We start from the raw sequence: 15,434 nt of genomic DNA on the forward strand, positions 1-15,434 counted from the left end.
CTGTATAAGCTTTAAAAATGTGGAAGCTGCTTGAGATATTGTGTTAATAAATATTAGATGATTTAGTATTTAGAATGCTTAGAATGTGTCTGGCCCATAGTAAATATAGTATCACCATTTGCAGTTATTATTATAATTATTAATTTATTAATATGGAATAATCTTCCAGATATGTTAAGTGGAAAAAAACCCTCACTATAATCCAGAACTATATAGTTTGCTATCATTGTGCCAAGAGATGGGGAAAAGAAACTAGTCCTTGCTTTTATATGCATGTGGTATCTGTGAAAAGACTGACAAAAAACTGATAACATTGACTATATTTGAAGAGGAGAACAAAATGGTAGGGTGATAGTGACTATTCACAATTTTCTTTTTGTACCTTTTAAATTTGATCCATAATGACTATATTATTTAGTCAAAAATGAAATATAAATTAAATCCATTCTTTTTAAAAATGTACTCTTCTGTAGTTAGTATGAATTATTATAGTTTTACTCAGGGAAAAGCACAGGATAGTTCAATTTCACTAATCTATAATGGCTGGAGGACATAGGATTTTAGGTAAACTTGATTTTGATTAATCAGAAGCTCTTGGTTTCACAATGTATATGCCTTTTGAAAATATTTCTGAGTCATCTTTGTCTTGTCATAGTAAGCATGGCATATTGAACTTCATAGAATTAAAGGATTTTGCCAGACACAGGGATCACTCTAATTATCAGCTTCTAAAAAGTATAAGAAACTGATTCAAACATACAGAGTTTAGAGTAAGTATCCTGGAAGATGTTTTTAAGAAGCCAAGAACTAAAAAAGTTCATCTTAATATAAACTTTTGTATGTACAAGTGATATTTGGTGAGTTGGAATCTGGATTAAAAAGTAGAAGAATTCTGGGTTAAGTTTTATATTTCTGACCATCTTGCTATCAAAATTTCTGACAAATATATATGATACTTTTGTGTTTTGAGTATATAGCTCTTTTTCTTGGAAATTTATTGCCTCTCTTGTTTTTTTTAGGATTTGGAGTGGATCAGTTACGAGATGACAATCTAGAAACATACTGGCAATCAGATGGGTCCCAGCCTCATTTAGTGAACATCCAGTTCAGGTAATTTTTTTTAAGAATCAAATCAATATAGTTTATTAACTCAAAATATATTGCATATATATATGTTAACAGGAACTTCTTTCTACAAATGTCTGTGTAGTTTTACTTCTTAGTATTTGCTGTTATGCAATCCTATCAAAACTATGTAATTGTTTATTCTGCATCCCTCAAATACAAAATTGGTTTAGTAGGTTGATTGTGATATTTTTCTCCTTATATGATAGATTTTTGTTTAGTTGAAAGTTTTTTGAGACCTTTATAAAAATTAAAGGTTAAAGGCAATTAATATAAGCTATTTCATTATTCTGAAACTATTTTCTCTTCAGTAATTCAGACTTGTACTATATAGAAATGATACTATATATCTGCATTAAAACTTTTAAACTCTAATACATTTTAGAGATTAATTTTCTACTCAGCTAGATTCTAATCGGTTAAGTTTACTTTGCTGCATTATCTTCTTTGAATTTCTTACAGTACCTTTTATAGTTCCTTTAATGTAGTTGCTTCTTAAATATACTTTTCAATATGATTTATTTTTAGAAGATGCTTTCAGAAAATTCTATTTTGCTTATGGCCCAATACAATGCCATAGTGCATTGAGGGAACCTGGAGTGATAATGGTAAGTTCTGTAGGCATAGATTATTCATATCACTTCTCAAATTTATATTTCTATTTTTAAAAAATAACTATTTTAACTTAGACTCTCTAAAGACTTTTCAGTTTTTCTCGGAGAAAGGAAAACAACCATATTTTGTCAACTGCTTTGAATTTATTGACAGATTGGAAACCAGATAACTGTTTAAACATTCTATCACCATTGCATTTTTAATTGTTTTTATTGTCCTAGGGTACAAATCAGCAAACTTCACTTGAAATAGCTAGATGGTAAATATTTTACTCTTTTAAGGCACTAGGGATTGAGCCAAAAGCAACTATGTCCCCAATCCTTTTTATTTTTAAGATAGGGTCTTGTTAAGTTACTGAGGACCTTGCTAAGTTGCTGCTATTATAATTAAATTAAGATATTCATTATTTAACTTTTAAGCTATATTCAGTTTTTTAAAAAATATTTATTTTTTAGTTGTAGTTGGACACAATACCTTTATTTTATTTATTTTTATTTTGTGCTGAGGATCGAACCCAGGGCCTCGGAAGAGCGAGGTGAGCGCTCTACCGCTGAGCCACAACCCCAGCCCAAGTTTTTAAGTTTGACTTTAAACTTGCAACCCTCCTGCCTTAGCCTCCTAAATTGCTGGGGGATTACAGGTGTGCACCATTGCACCTGGCCAGTTAGTAAGTATTTTAAATCTTGTGGGCCCTCTGATCTCTTGCAGCTATGTAGTTCTGCCATTAAGCACTAAAGTAGCCATGGATAGTGCACAAATGAATGAATTTAGGTCTTCTAATTATTTTATCTTATACAAGCAGGTGGTACTAGGTTATTAAATATATAGAGACTCCTGTGCTAGGTTATTAAATATGTAGAGACCAGCAACAACAGCAGCAGCTATTTTTTTTAAGACTTGAGATTTTAACAGATGCTTTACAAAATTACTTACCTATTCATCTCATTTAACCTTTATATTGATTATTATTATTATTTTTAGTCTCAAAAGTGGAGACTTAGATAAATTAAATAACTTGCCCAAGATCACATAGCAGGTAAGTGGTAGAATTGCAATTTGAACACAAGTTCTGATTTCAGAGCCCGTGCTTTTAATTATTATACTGTACAACCCAGAGTAAAACAGAGGCTTTAGCTTAAAGTTGAATGAGTATCTTAATTTAATTGTATTTTAATTGCAGTATTTTTTTTTCAAATAAAATTCTATGCAGAATGCTAATGCACTGAACAAATAATAATAAAAATAAATCATTTATTACATTTATTGTCTCACTGAATTTAAATTTAAAATTTAATAGTTATAAATTTAATAGTTAAAAGTTTTTGTAATCCAGGTAACAACTTTCTAAGATGCAGGTTCTATTTTTTTTCCCCCTCGTTTACACACGAACAAACTAAAACTTAAGACAGATTAAATAATTTGCTTAGGTCTTACATCATTCATTTATGGAGTCTGGATTTATCCCAGTTGGTTTGACTTAAAAGGCTGAGTTTATAATCAGTACTCTGAGCTGCTTTTCAACATGGGTGTAGCTGGTTTTATTAAAGCAGTCAAGAACTCAAGGCCCTCTTCACTTAGCACTTTTCCTCCTGAGGGAAGCCCAAGGCTTTGAGAAAGGCATTTTTAAAGCAGTGTTTTAGAAAAAGGGAAATTCATTAAGAATTTTGAAATCTCACAGGTAAGAGTTGCAAGTACAGTATGAGGTTTTTTTTTCCTAAATTATTTCATATCTCTGCAATTCTTTAGTATGTCATTCTTATAAAGAAGGATATCTCCTACTAAAAATATACCCTTAGAAAATTAATGTTGACACATTATTGCCACTGAATTCTAAAACACCATTTGGGTTATACCAGTTGTCCAACAAAATTGAATCACAGATTGAATTTAGTAATTACTTCTCTACTTTTATTTATTTTTTTTGGTGGTGTTGGGGATTGAACCTTGAGCATTCTAGGCAAGCATTTACCACTGAGCTACATCCCTAGCCCTCTTCTATCTTTTAATCTGGAACATGACTTCATTTTTTCCTTGACTCTCAGTATCTTAACACATTTTTTTGGAGATTAATGGCCAGTTGTTTTAAAGAATATTCCTCAATTTGGGTTTCTCCAATTTTTTTTTTCAGTAAGTCACTTTAGGCTACGTATCACTGGAAAAAGTAATGCAATACCCTTTGCATTACATTGCATCCTATCAGGTGTGGTCCATGAATTAAATTTTGTCCCATGATGTTTACTTTTAGCACATGATTAAGCAATTGTCTACCAAGCTTCTACACTAAGGAGAGTTATTCTTTGACCTTTGCAGTTAGTTAGTAAGTATTTTGTGGAGAGGTACTTTGAGTATTCTATTCCTCATTTAATTTTCACTTTATTCATAATTACAGTTTTCAGTTTTACTGAATGGGTTATTATCTTTTATCATTATTTGTTTCAGTGCTCAAATTGTTCCAGGTTTGGCCATGGGAAGTCCCTTTAATCTGACTACGTAACTTTTTGATGTGTTCCCATTGTTATTTGAACACTTTTCTTTCCGGCATAAGATTTTCTGCTCAGCCGCTAGAATCAGCCATTTATCCAAGAGATCTGGCTTTTTTTTTGGAGCATAGTACATAGAGACCAATCTGGTGTTGGGTGTGCCTCTTCTATTGGGATATTGCTGTTCCTTTCTCACTGTTTCTGACTTTGTCAGGCTTGATAGTATGGGAATGGAGAAGAGGTAAGGAAAGTCAATAATGGTGATCTGGTATTATTCACTGGACTTGCCTTTAGTTTAAAGCGGCCTCTGTCTTATGGATGCTTTTGTGGGTTGAGAGAATCAACCTTCATAGTCACTTCATGCTGTGGATGATTATCTTGTTGAGGGTGCGTTCATCATTTATCCCTTCAAATTCTCAACTTCTGGTTAATACCTCCAGCTTTCTGCTAAGCACTGTTCATCCTTCTTAAACAGAAACCAAGATAACCCTTCATGTTACCATGTTATGTTTCCTTCTCTTCCTGGAACCCCAAGACTGTTTTTTGTTGGTTTGGAGTAGGGACTATATTTTCTCAAATGCCTTTTCTTATGGCATGCCATCATATATTTTTTTTTACTATGTTGAGGTGTTAAATTTAAAAAATTATAGTAAAATATATTGAACATAAAATTTACTGCTTTAACCATTTTTAACTGCATAGTTTAGTGGCATATTCATACTGCTGTATAATTGTTACCATTTTCCTTCATCCAAAACTGAACCCTTTGAATAATGACTCTCCATTCCCTCTCCTCCTCAGTTCCTAGCAACCAGTTTAATTTGCTTATTTGTTTATTTGACTTTTATAGGTACATTATATAAGTGAAATTATATGTTGGTCCTTTTGTGTCCTACTCATTTCACTTTGGTTCAAGGTTTATTCCAGTTATAGCATGTATTCCAATTTCATTCCTTTTTAAGGCTGAATAATACTCCATTGTGTGACAATACCACATTTTGTTTATTCATCTGTCAATAGACATTGGGTTGTTACTACTTTTTGCCTATTATAAATGATACAGCTGTGAACACTGGTGTTCAGATTTCTATGTGAGTCTCTTGTGTTCAGTTTTTTTTTTTTTTTTGAATATGTGTATGTCCAGAAGTAGAATTGCTAGAAATGGTAATTCTGTTTAATTCTTTGAGGTACTTCCATACTGTTTTCAGCCATAGGTTTACATTACTACCGGCAATGCAGAAAAACTTCAATTTTTCTGTATCTTTGCCCATTCTTGTTCTTTCTTGTTTTTTATTTTTTGTGTTTTGATAATGGCTATCGTAATGGATGTGTAGTGGTATCTCTTTATAGTTTTTATTAGCATTTTCCTATTGGCTAGTGATGTTTAAGCTTCTTTTTGTGTGTTTAGTGGCCATTTGTATGTCTTCTTTGGAGAAATGACCATTCAAGTCTTTTTCTCCTTTTTAAATTGTGTTGTTTGTGTTTTCATTGTTGAGTTGTAAGACTTCTTTAAATATCCTGGTGTAGCCACTCAACGTGTTGTTATTGTAGTAGTATAGCAGCCATAGACATGTGTAAATGAGTAGGTATCATTTTGTTTCAATAAATCTTTCTTTAACAAATAGATGGCAGCCCACATTTGACCTGCTAGCTGTGTCTTGAAAATCCCTGTTCCAGGGCACCATTTCTTGATTATGGTCTTAATACCACTTTAAATTGACAACTTTTGTTTATTTTTATTTTTTTTGTTTATTTTCATACCTAATATTTACCATGTTAGGAATTATAGATAAGGAATTTAAATTTATCATAATTATTTTCATTATTATTTTGTGGTACTGGGGATTGAACCCAGGGGTGTTCTTACATCCCCATTTCTTCTTTCCTCTTTTTACATTAAATAAAATACTGGTTGCTAATGTCTTTTGTTGGAATTTAATAGATTTGAAACCAGATGAGAAATTATTCAAGAGTCAGCAGGTGGAATACTGGTTGCTACTGTCTTTTGTTGGAATTTAATGGGTTTGAAACCAGATGAGGAATTATTCAAGAGTCAGCAGGTGGAAGCCAAAATAATACCTTTATAAAACTGCCAAAGTTGATGCCAAGAAATGTCATAACTGCATTGTATCTGCAGTACCCTGATACTGAACCCTAGTATTAAAAAAAAAAAAACTTACCCATCTAGTTATAAAACTGAGAGACCAGGTAGTGCCTTCTCTTATTGAGTAGCTGGCCTGAGGAACAAGGCAGATGTTTGCTTGCTGCCAGTAGCTCTTTCTCAGGAGAAAGGGTGTAGTGGGTGAGGGAATAGAGGAGGCCAGGAGTGTTCTTATGGCATCAGAAATGGGAAAGTATTACCTCTCCCTTCTCCTCTTACACAACATCCTAGTTGTTTAGCAAGATGTCTGGCATATGATAGGCATTTAGTTTATTATGATGATTATTATTACAAAAGTGATTTGAGCAATTTGAGTAACTGCCACTTTCTCATGTGTGCAATCTTCCCAAATGCATTGCTGTTTTTAAAATTTTTTCTAATTAGTTATACAAGACGGTAGAATGCATTCTGACAAATCATACATAATGGAGTACAACTTCTCATTCATCTGGTTGTACATGATGTAGAGTTACATAGGTCATGTAATCATATATGCACATAGGGGTGATAATGTCTGATTCATTCTACTATCATTCTTACCTCCGTACTCCCTTCCCTCCCTTCACTCACTTCTGTATAGTCCCAAATACTATTCTTCCCCTGACCCCTTATTGTGAATTATCATCCACCTATCATAGAGAACATTCGGCCTGTGGTTCTTTGGGGTTGGCTTGTTTCACTTAGCACAATAGTCTCCATTTATATCCATTTATCAGCAAATGCCATAATTTCATTCTTCTTTAAGGCTGAGTAATATTTCATTGTGTGTATATACCACAGTTTCATTATGCATTCATCTGTTGAAGGCACCTAGGCTGGTTCCATAGTTTAGCTTTTGTGAACTGAGCTGCTATAAACATTGATGTGGCTGTGTCACTATAATATTCTGATTTTAAGTCCCTTGGGTATAAACCTAGGAGTGGGATGACTGGGTCAAATGGTGGTTCCATTCCAGGTTTTCTGAGGAATCTCCATACTGCTTTCCACAGTAGTTGCACCAACTTGCAGTCCCACCAGCCATGTATGAGTGTACCTTTTTCTCCACATCCTTGCCAACATTTGTTGTTGCTTGTATTCTTGATAATTGCCCTCCCGACTGGATATACTACTCACTATAGTTTTGATTTGCATTTCTCTAATTGCTAGAGATGTTGAACATTTTTTTCATATGTTTGTTGATTAATTGTATTTCTTCTGTGAAGTATTTGTTCATTTCCTTTGCCCAATTATGGATTAGGTTATTTGGCTTTTTTTGGTGTTATTTTGAGTTCTTTATATATCCTGAAGATTAATGCTCTGAGGTGCGTGTGGTAAAGATTTTTTCCCATTCTAAAGGCTCTTGGTGTTCTTGATTGTTTCCTTTGCTGTGAAGAAGCTTTTTAGTTTTATTTCATCCCATTTATTGATTCTCAATTTCACTTTGTGCCCTTTAGGAGTCGTGTGTGTGTGTGTGTGTGTGTGTGTGTGTGTGTGTGTGTTTAATTACTTTTTTTTAATATTTATTTTTTAGTTTTAGGTGGACACAATATCTTTATCTTACATTTATGTGGTGCTGAGGATCGAACCCAGTGCCTCATGCATGCTAGGCAAGTGTTCGACCACTAAGCCACAACCCCAGCCCAGGAGTCTTGTTAAAGAAGTCAGTTCCCAAGTGAACGTGGTGGAGATTGAGGTCTACTTTTTCTTCTGTTAGGCATAGGGTCTCTGTTCTAGTGCCTAAGTCTTTGATCCATTTGAGTTGATTTTTGTGCAGGTTGAGAGATAGGGGTTTAATTTCATTTTCCTACATGTGGATTTCCAATTTTCCCAGCACCATTTTGTTGAAGTGGCTATCTTTTCTCCAAAGTATGTTTTTTTGCACCTTTGTCTAGTATGAGATAACTGTATATATGTGGGTTTGTCACTGTGTCTTCTATTCTGTACCATTGATCTGTGTATCTGTTTTGATACCAATACCATTCTGTTTTTGTTACTATGGCTCTGTAGTATAATTTAAAGTCTGGTATTGTGATGGCCCTGCTTCATTTTTCTTGCTAAGGATTGCTTTGACTGTTTTGGGTCTCTTATTTTTCCAAATGAATTTCATGATTGCTTTTTCTATTTCTATGAAGAATGTCATTGGGATTTTAATAGGAATTGTGTTTAATATAAAATGCTTTGGTAATATGGCCTGCCTTGCTATTTGAGAAACACAATGATTTTCTATACAATATAGTTTTTGATTCATCAAGAGATAAGATTGATAAATAGTTTTAAAGGATTTTACTATATCTTTTAGAGTAAAGCATTTTCAACTTTTTTAAGATCATAGTTTCCTTTGTAAATCTAATGAAACACATGTATGTAGCAAAAATTATACATATGATTTCTGGGGATCTAAGAACCTTAGCAGCAAAAGCCCTGATTTGGGTAAAATTTAAACAACTTCAGATACCTACATGTCTCTGTAAACTGGTATCAATGGCTATTGAATAAGCCAATAGATACTCCTGCTTAAAGGCAGTAGGAGTGGCTGAGAACCTGTGAGGCAAACCAGCATACCCTTGAGTTCTGACTCTGCTTGTCTATTAGCTTGCTTTCTTTAAGGCTGGTATTAAACTCAATGTTACATTTTAAAATCAGAAAGAAAGAGATAATAATAGTTCCTGTATATTTGAAGCGTTACTTCTGGGCCAGACACGTGTTCATTTGCTATTCATTGCTGTTGTTTTGATTATCATTAGTGTTACTACTTTTTGCCTTTCTAATTTCTTTCCAATTATCTTGTAGGTTTCAGTTACTAACTTATCCTGAATTTTATAATTTAGAAATAAAATTATTCTGAGCAAAAAGTCTGATCCTTTAATTCTGCTTTTTTTTGTTGTTGTTGTTGTTGCTTAGGTCAGTGTGATCCTTGTGTTCTTTGCTCTTTTTATGGTAGAAAAGACGTTTTACTTCCTGCTTATGACTCATGAAGAAGGTCTTTATTATGACCTTCAAAATTTCCCCTTATTCCTTTGCTTCCTCTTTTGTCTCTTTGCTGGCCCAACAAAAAGAGAAAAATGTCAATTTGATGCCTCTGGCCTCTTTTGAGAATTTAGTAATGGATTTGTCCTGTCAGCAGTTCCAGGGTATTTAGTGTTTTACATCTTGAACTGAGGAAAAATCATTAACTTTCCCATTCCTTTCTGATGAATAGGTTAGGCTACATAAATTTGGTCCCCCTAAGAAGAGCTGCAGATCCTCTGCTGTCTTTACAGGCTGATTTTTGACAGACTATTTCTGTTCGAGGATCTTATTGTTATTAGTACCAGTTTTACTAGAACTTAACTTTTAAAGCACATTTCAGAAAACATTCTTAATAGGTTTTTGGGTCATTTTTTATAATTATCTAATTTTTTTCCCTCATGGTCAAATGACACATGCCCATTCTGAAAAATTATCCAAAAAATATAAAAATCGTGATGAAGAAAATAAAGGTCTCATAGTTTTTTCCATACTTTATAAAGGTAGCCACTTTTACTATTTTTGTATACTTCCATCTTGACTTCTTTCTACATATAAAAAATATATTTATATGTTTTAAATTTTTTTTCCTCCAAAATGCAATCCATCTGTATTTCCTGTTTTATAATCTGGTCCCCCTACCTTTGCTTGTAACTATATGCCTGTATGCTTATTTTAAATACATATGCTCCCTGACTTACTGTGGAATGATGTCCCAATAAGCCCATAGCAAGTTGAAAATATTAAGTTGAAAATGCATTTAATAGCTTATTAACAACATAGTATAGCATAGAGTACAACTGTTTACCCTGATGTTCTTGGGCATGACTGCCAAGCATTGGAAGAAAGCACCATACTGCATATTGCTGATTGGGGGTGAGATCCAAATTCACAGCTTGAAGTGCAGTTTCTATACAGTGCTTATTGCTTTCACAACCATTGTTAAAAAAAAAAATCACAGGTAGAACTTTTATAAGCAGGTACCATCCATAATTGTATAGTATATCCTTGAATGGATATATCTTAATTTAATCAATTCCCTAGTACAATGGATATTTATGTTTATAATTTTGTAATAATTTAATCACATGCCAATATTTTTCTTTTTGTAAATAATCATGTTATTGTTTTTAATGCATTCTTTGAGGTTCATTAAGTTAGTGGGTCAAACTTTATGTACCTACTGACTGGCTATGAAACCACCTTATTCTAATCTAATTTGGTTTTTATTAGACATTAAGTATTTTTCAATATAATAATAAAACTAATATCTGTGTGTTTTATCTTTCTTTGACTTTTAGAAATTGAACATCTTTGCATATATTTTGGCCTGGTGCATTTTTTTCCAAGGTTAATTTTTTATTGTATATTTAAAAAATTTTTTAAATTTTATTCCCTAGAAGATGTATATTTTAAAAATGAGTAGAATTTTAATTCTTGTATTAAGTAATAAATTAGCCTTCTGTCTTTTTAAAAAAATGTTTTTCTCTTTGCTGGACTCAGCTTGTCACTTAGTTTGTTACTTTCAAGAATTAATGTAGGAAATTAAGTAATTAACCAATAAAGAAAACTAAGCTTGTTTACAACACTTGCCTTTTTGAACATATAAATGAAGAGGATGGAAATCCTTAATGTTTGTTTGCTCACTAAGAGACCTGATTTCATCTGTTTCTGCTATGTTGACTTTCTTGACCATGGTCTATATAAGAGATGTCTATGTAAGTAAAGTGTTATATCTATACCTATGTTTTTACACTTTCTTCATTTTCATTATCTTCAAAATTAAAAGAAATGGAAATTATTGATTCATATACTCATTTTACCAAACTATGATTCTTTTAACATCAGAAGAGAAGATGCTTTGGAAATAATCTTTGTACGTGATAAAATGCATGTTATTTTTACTTTATTGCTCTTAGAAGAAAAACAACAGTGAAGACATTATGTATATATGCAGACTACAAATCTGATGAAAGCTACACTCCAAGCAAAATCTCAGTCAGAGTAGGAAATAATTTTCACAATCTTCAAGAAATTCGGGTATGTCTTTTAAAATTTTTCAAATTATGTCATCTTTTAATTCTTGTTTGCTAGAAGATAGTCATAGTTGACATCAGATTTAAATGTTAACATATAAAAGGAAAATCAGTAATATTAAAGAGAACAATTTTGATTATTGTCCTTTTTATTATGAAAATTTTCAGACATACAGAAAAGCTAAAAGAATTGAATGGTGAATCCTGGTATACTCACCTCCTAGATTCTTAAGTTGTTAATGTTTTGCTGTGTTTGTTTTATTAAAATCTGTCCATCTAGTTTATTAGTCATTTAAAAATAAATTGCAGGTATTTGTATATTTCACTCTAAGTGCTTCAGCATGATATATTTGTCTGGTTTTCAAAAATTTTCTTAATATTCATTTTTTAAAGACCTTTATTTTATTCATTTTTATATGGTGCTGAGGATCAAACCCAGGGCCTTGCACATGCTAAGCAAGCACTACTGCTGAGCCATAACCCAAGCCCCCTAAATATTAATTTTTAAGGTAAAATTTATGTGCAGTTTTGTACAAATCTTATATAGATTAAAACTACATGCATACATCTTTGTAAACCCAACTCCTTTAAGATGCAGAACATTTCTGGCATTCTGGAAAATTCTCTCATGTCCCTTTCTAATTAGTCTCCATCTCTACCCTCAGAGGGAACTCTTGTTATGATTCCATTTATTTATTGGTTTGTTTTTATTGATCAGTGTTTCCTGTCTTAGAATCTCATATAAATGGAATCATACAGGATATAGCTTTTTTTTTTTTTTCCTTTTTTTTCATGGTACTAGTGATTAAACCCAGAGTGCCCTACCACTGAACTACGTTGCCAGCCCTTTTTAATTTTTTTTTTTTTTTTTTTTTGAGACAGACTCTTGCTAAGTTAAGTTGCCAAGGCTAGCCTTGAACTTGTGATTCTTCTGCCTCTGCCTCCCAGGCAGGTGTGTGCCACTATGCCTGTCCAGCTTTTATAAAGTTTCTTTCACTCAGCCTTTTTTCATATTTACTTATATCGTTGCATGTAACAGTACTTCATTCTTTTTTACTCCTGAGTACGTTCCCTTGTTTGAATTTACCACCATTTATCATATGTATATCTTTTTGAAGCTATTAGGACAGAGTTTTTATGACCTGAATTTTATTAGTTCTCCAATGTTGACATTTCAGAGATATTTTCAGTGACTTTGAACTGTATATTGGTGAAGTTCGGGCTCTTAGTATTTTTGTCAGAAAATCTTTGAGCTCAAGTTATCATTAAAATCTTAATGGTTCTGAGTGTGGGTAAGCAATTAGAAAAATATTCAGTTAATTTGTGACTTAGAGTCTTATTTGACTTATTGCTTAAATTAAGACCATGTATCCACATTTATATTTCTTATCTGAGTTAGTGATAAAATGCTTAATGAAAACTGCATGGACTTGTTTGTTTTTCATTAAATGCAATATTGTTCACTTATGAAATTTGCTATGTGCTGATAAATGAGAATAGGTAAGGACATTGTCCACATGTATTTTTGTTGTTGTTTAGTCTTTCTTTAAGGTATCTATCGTTTTTAAAAAATTAAGTTTTTAAATTGACAAATGAAAATTATAGATTATTATGTTTAATATTATTTAATATGTATATTTTGTGGAATGATTAAATCAGGACTAATGTGCTTTATATTACTACTAACCATTTTTTGTGGTGAGAATAGTTAAAATCCCCCTTTTTTTTTTTTTAGCAATCTTCAAGAATACTATATATTGTTAATATGTTAACCACATTGCACAATAGATCTCTTGAACTTACTCCTCCTATCTTACTGAAATTTTGTTTCTTTTTGTATTCTTTTTTGTCCCAAACCTCCCTAACCCACTCCCGCTCCTTCCAATTCCTGGGTACCACAATTCTACTTTTACTTTTATAAGTTTAACTTTTTTAGATTCCAGATTTAAGTCAAATCATGCTGTGTTTGTCTTTCTTGGCTTACTTCGTTTTATATAATGTGTACCAGGCTTATCCATGTTGTCATAAATGTTAGCATTTCCTTGTCTTTTAGGTTGAATAGTATTCTATTGTATATTAATATGTATTTTCTTTATCTATTCTTTAGGCTGTGGGCCCTTAGGTTGTTCTATAACTTGGCTGTTGTGAATAGAGCTGCAGTGAACAAGCAGTACAGATATCTCTTCAATATACTAATTTTATTTCCTTTTGTATATATATATATTCATATATGTATACATATATATGTATATATACATATATGTGTGTGTGTGTGTGTGTATATCCATCCATCCATCCCGTGGGATTACTAGATCATATGATAATTCTATTTTGAATATTTTGAGAAACCTGTATATTGTTTTCTTTAATGGCTGTACTTATATACATTTCCTCTGACAGTGTGCAAGGATTCCTTTTTGTCCACATCTTTGCCAGGACTTATCTTTCATCTTTTCTATAATAACCATTCTAATAGCTATGAGGTGATACCTCATTTTGTGATTTTAACTTAGATTTCTCTGATAATTAATGATGTTGAACATTTATTTTGATATGCCCATTAATCATTTATCTTCTTTTGAGAAATGTGTGCCTATTTTTAGATTAAGTAGTTATTATTTTGCTCTTGAATTGTTTTTGTTCTTTATTGTTTTATATTAACCCATAATCAGGTATATGTTTTTATAAATATTTCATGTTCCATAGGTTGTGTCTTCACTATGCTAATTGTTTCCTTCGCTATGCAGAGTGCTTTTAGTTTGATATAATCCCATTTGTCCAGTTCTTGTTTTCATTTTCTATGATTTTGGGGTCCTAATCAAAAAAACATTACACAACTTTTCTTGGCGGTACATACCTGTAATGCCAGTGACTTAGAAGGCTGAGGCAATAGGATCTCAAGTTTGAGGTCAATTTCTACAATTTAGCAAGACCCTGTTTTAAAATAAAAACTAAAAATTGCTGGGGATGTAGGTCAGTAATAAAGAGCTCTTGGGTTCAATTGCCAGACCAGGGGGGGAAAAAGTCATTGCCCAGACCAGTGTCAAGAAGTTTTCTTCCCTTAGTTTCATATCTTTTAAGTTGAGTTGATTTTTATAACCTGTGAGAGATAGGGTAGTATAGTTTAGTTCTTCCACATGTAGATATCTAGGTTTTCCAGCACCATTTGTTAAAGGGACTGTGCTTTCCCTCTTGTATATTCCATGGCATCTTTGTTGAAGATCAATTGCCCATAAGTGAATAGGTTTACTTCTAGGCTCTTTATTCTATTTCATTGATCTGTGTCTGTTTTTTATTCCAGTATTATGCTATTTGAATTAGTAGAGTTTTGTAGTATATTTTGATATCAGATAATATGATGCCTTCATCTTTTTTCTTTTTGCTAAGAACTGCTTTGGCAATTTTTATTCTTTTGTGGTTTAATATGAATTTTAGGATTGTTCCATTTCTGTGAATAGTGTCTTTGGGATTTTGATAAGAATTGCCTTGAATCTATAGATTGTCTTTGGTAGTACGGCATTTTAACAGTATTAATTATTTCAGTCCATGAACATGGAATATCTTTCCATCGATATGTGTCTTCCTGAATTTCTTTCATCAATATTGTATAGTTTTGCTTGTAGAGTGTACACATAATCTGTTTAAATTTATTCCTGAGTATTTTATTTTTTTGTTATTGCTATTGATTTCTTTTCAGCATGTTTCTTGTTACTGATTAGAAATACTACTGATTTTTGTATCCTGCAGGTTTACTGAATTCATTTATTTTAACTCATTTTTGTTGGGGCATTTTGAATTTTCTGTTGAGGGCCACAGCCGAGTCGGGATGAGGCATGGCATTTTTGCCAGAAGTAGTGGTTGAGAGGTGACGCGAGCCATTAAGATGATGACTTTTGAGTTCTGGAGGAGTTCCCCGTTGAGTTCCAGTTGAGCTCTTGCGGGAATTCCTGAAGAGTTTGCGGTGGTTGGTGAAGTTCCGGTGGTGGGAGTTCCGGTTGGTGTTGGTGTGTCCCTGGAGAAGGCCGCGTGCGT

At 32.6% G+C, this 15,434-nt stretch overlaps 1 protein-coding gene across 5 annotated transcripts in view; it reads left to right on the plus strand.

The window, feature by feature from the left end:
- Positions 1-15,434, plus strand: part of ANAPC10 (anaphase promoting complex subunit 10) — an 87,652-nt gene that overhangs the window by 16,619 nt on the left and 55,599 nt on the right. For 4 of the 5 annotated variants that reach the window (XM_081304006.1, XM_081304005.1, XM_081304008.1 and 1 more), the window contains exons 3-4: positions 1,020-1,110; positions 11,286-11,406. In XM_081304006.1, the coding sequence (XP_081160132.1) occupies positions 1,020-1,110; positions 11,286-11,406 (212 nt within the window). The remainder of the gene's footprint in view (positions 1-1,019; positions 1,111-11,285; positions 11,407-15,434) is intronic. The other variant, XM_081304009.1, reaches the window with a different exon arrangement.

This window comes from Spermophilus citellus (assembly GCF_964194105.1).
Source record: "Spermophilus citellus genome assembly, chromosome: 8".
NCBI lineage: Eukaryota > Metazoa > Chordata > Mammalia > Rodentia > Sciuridae > Spermophilus > Spermophilus citellus.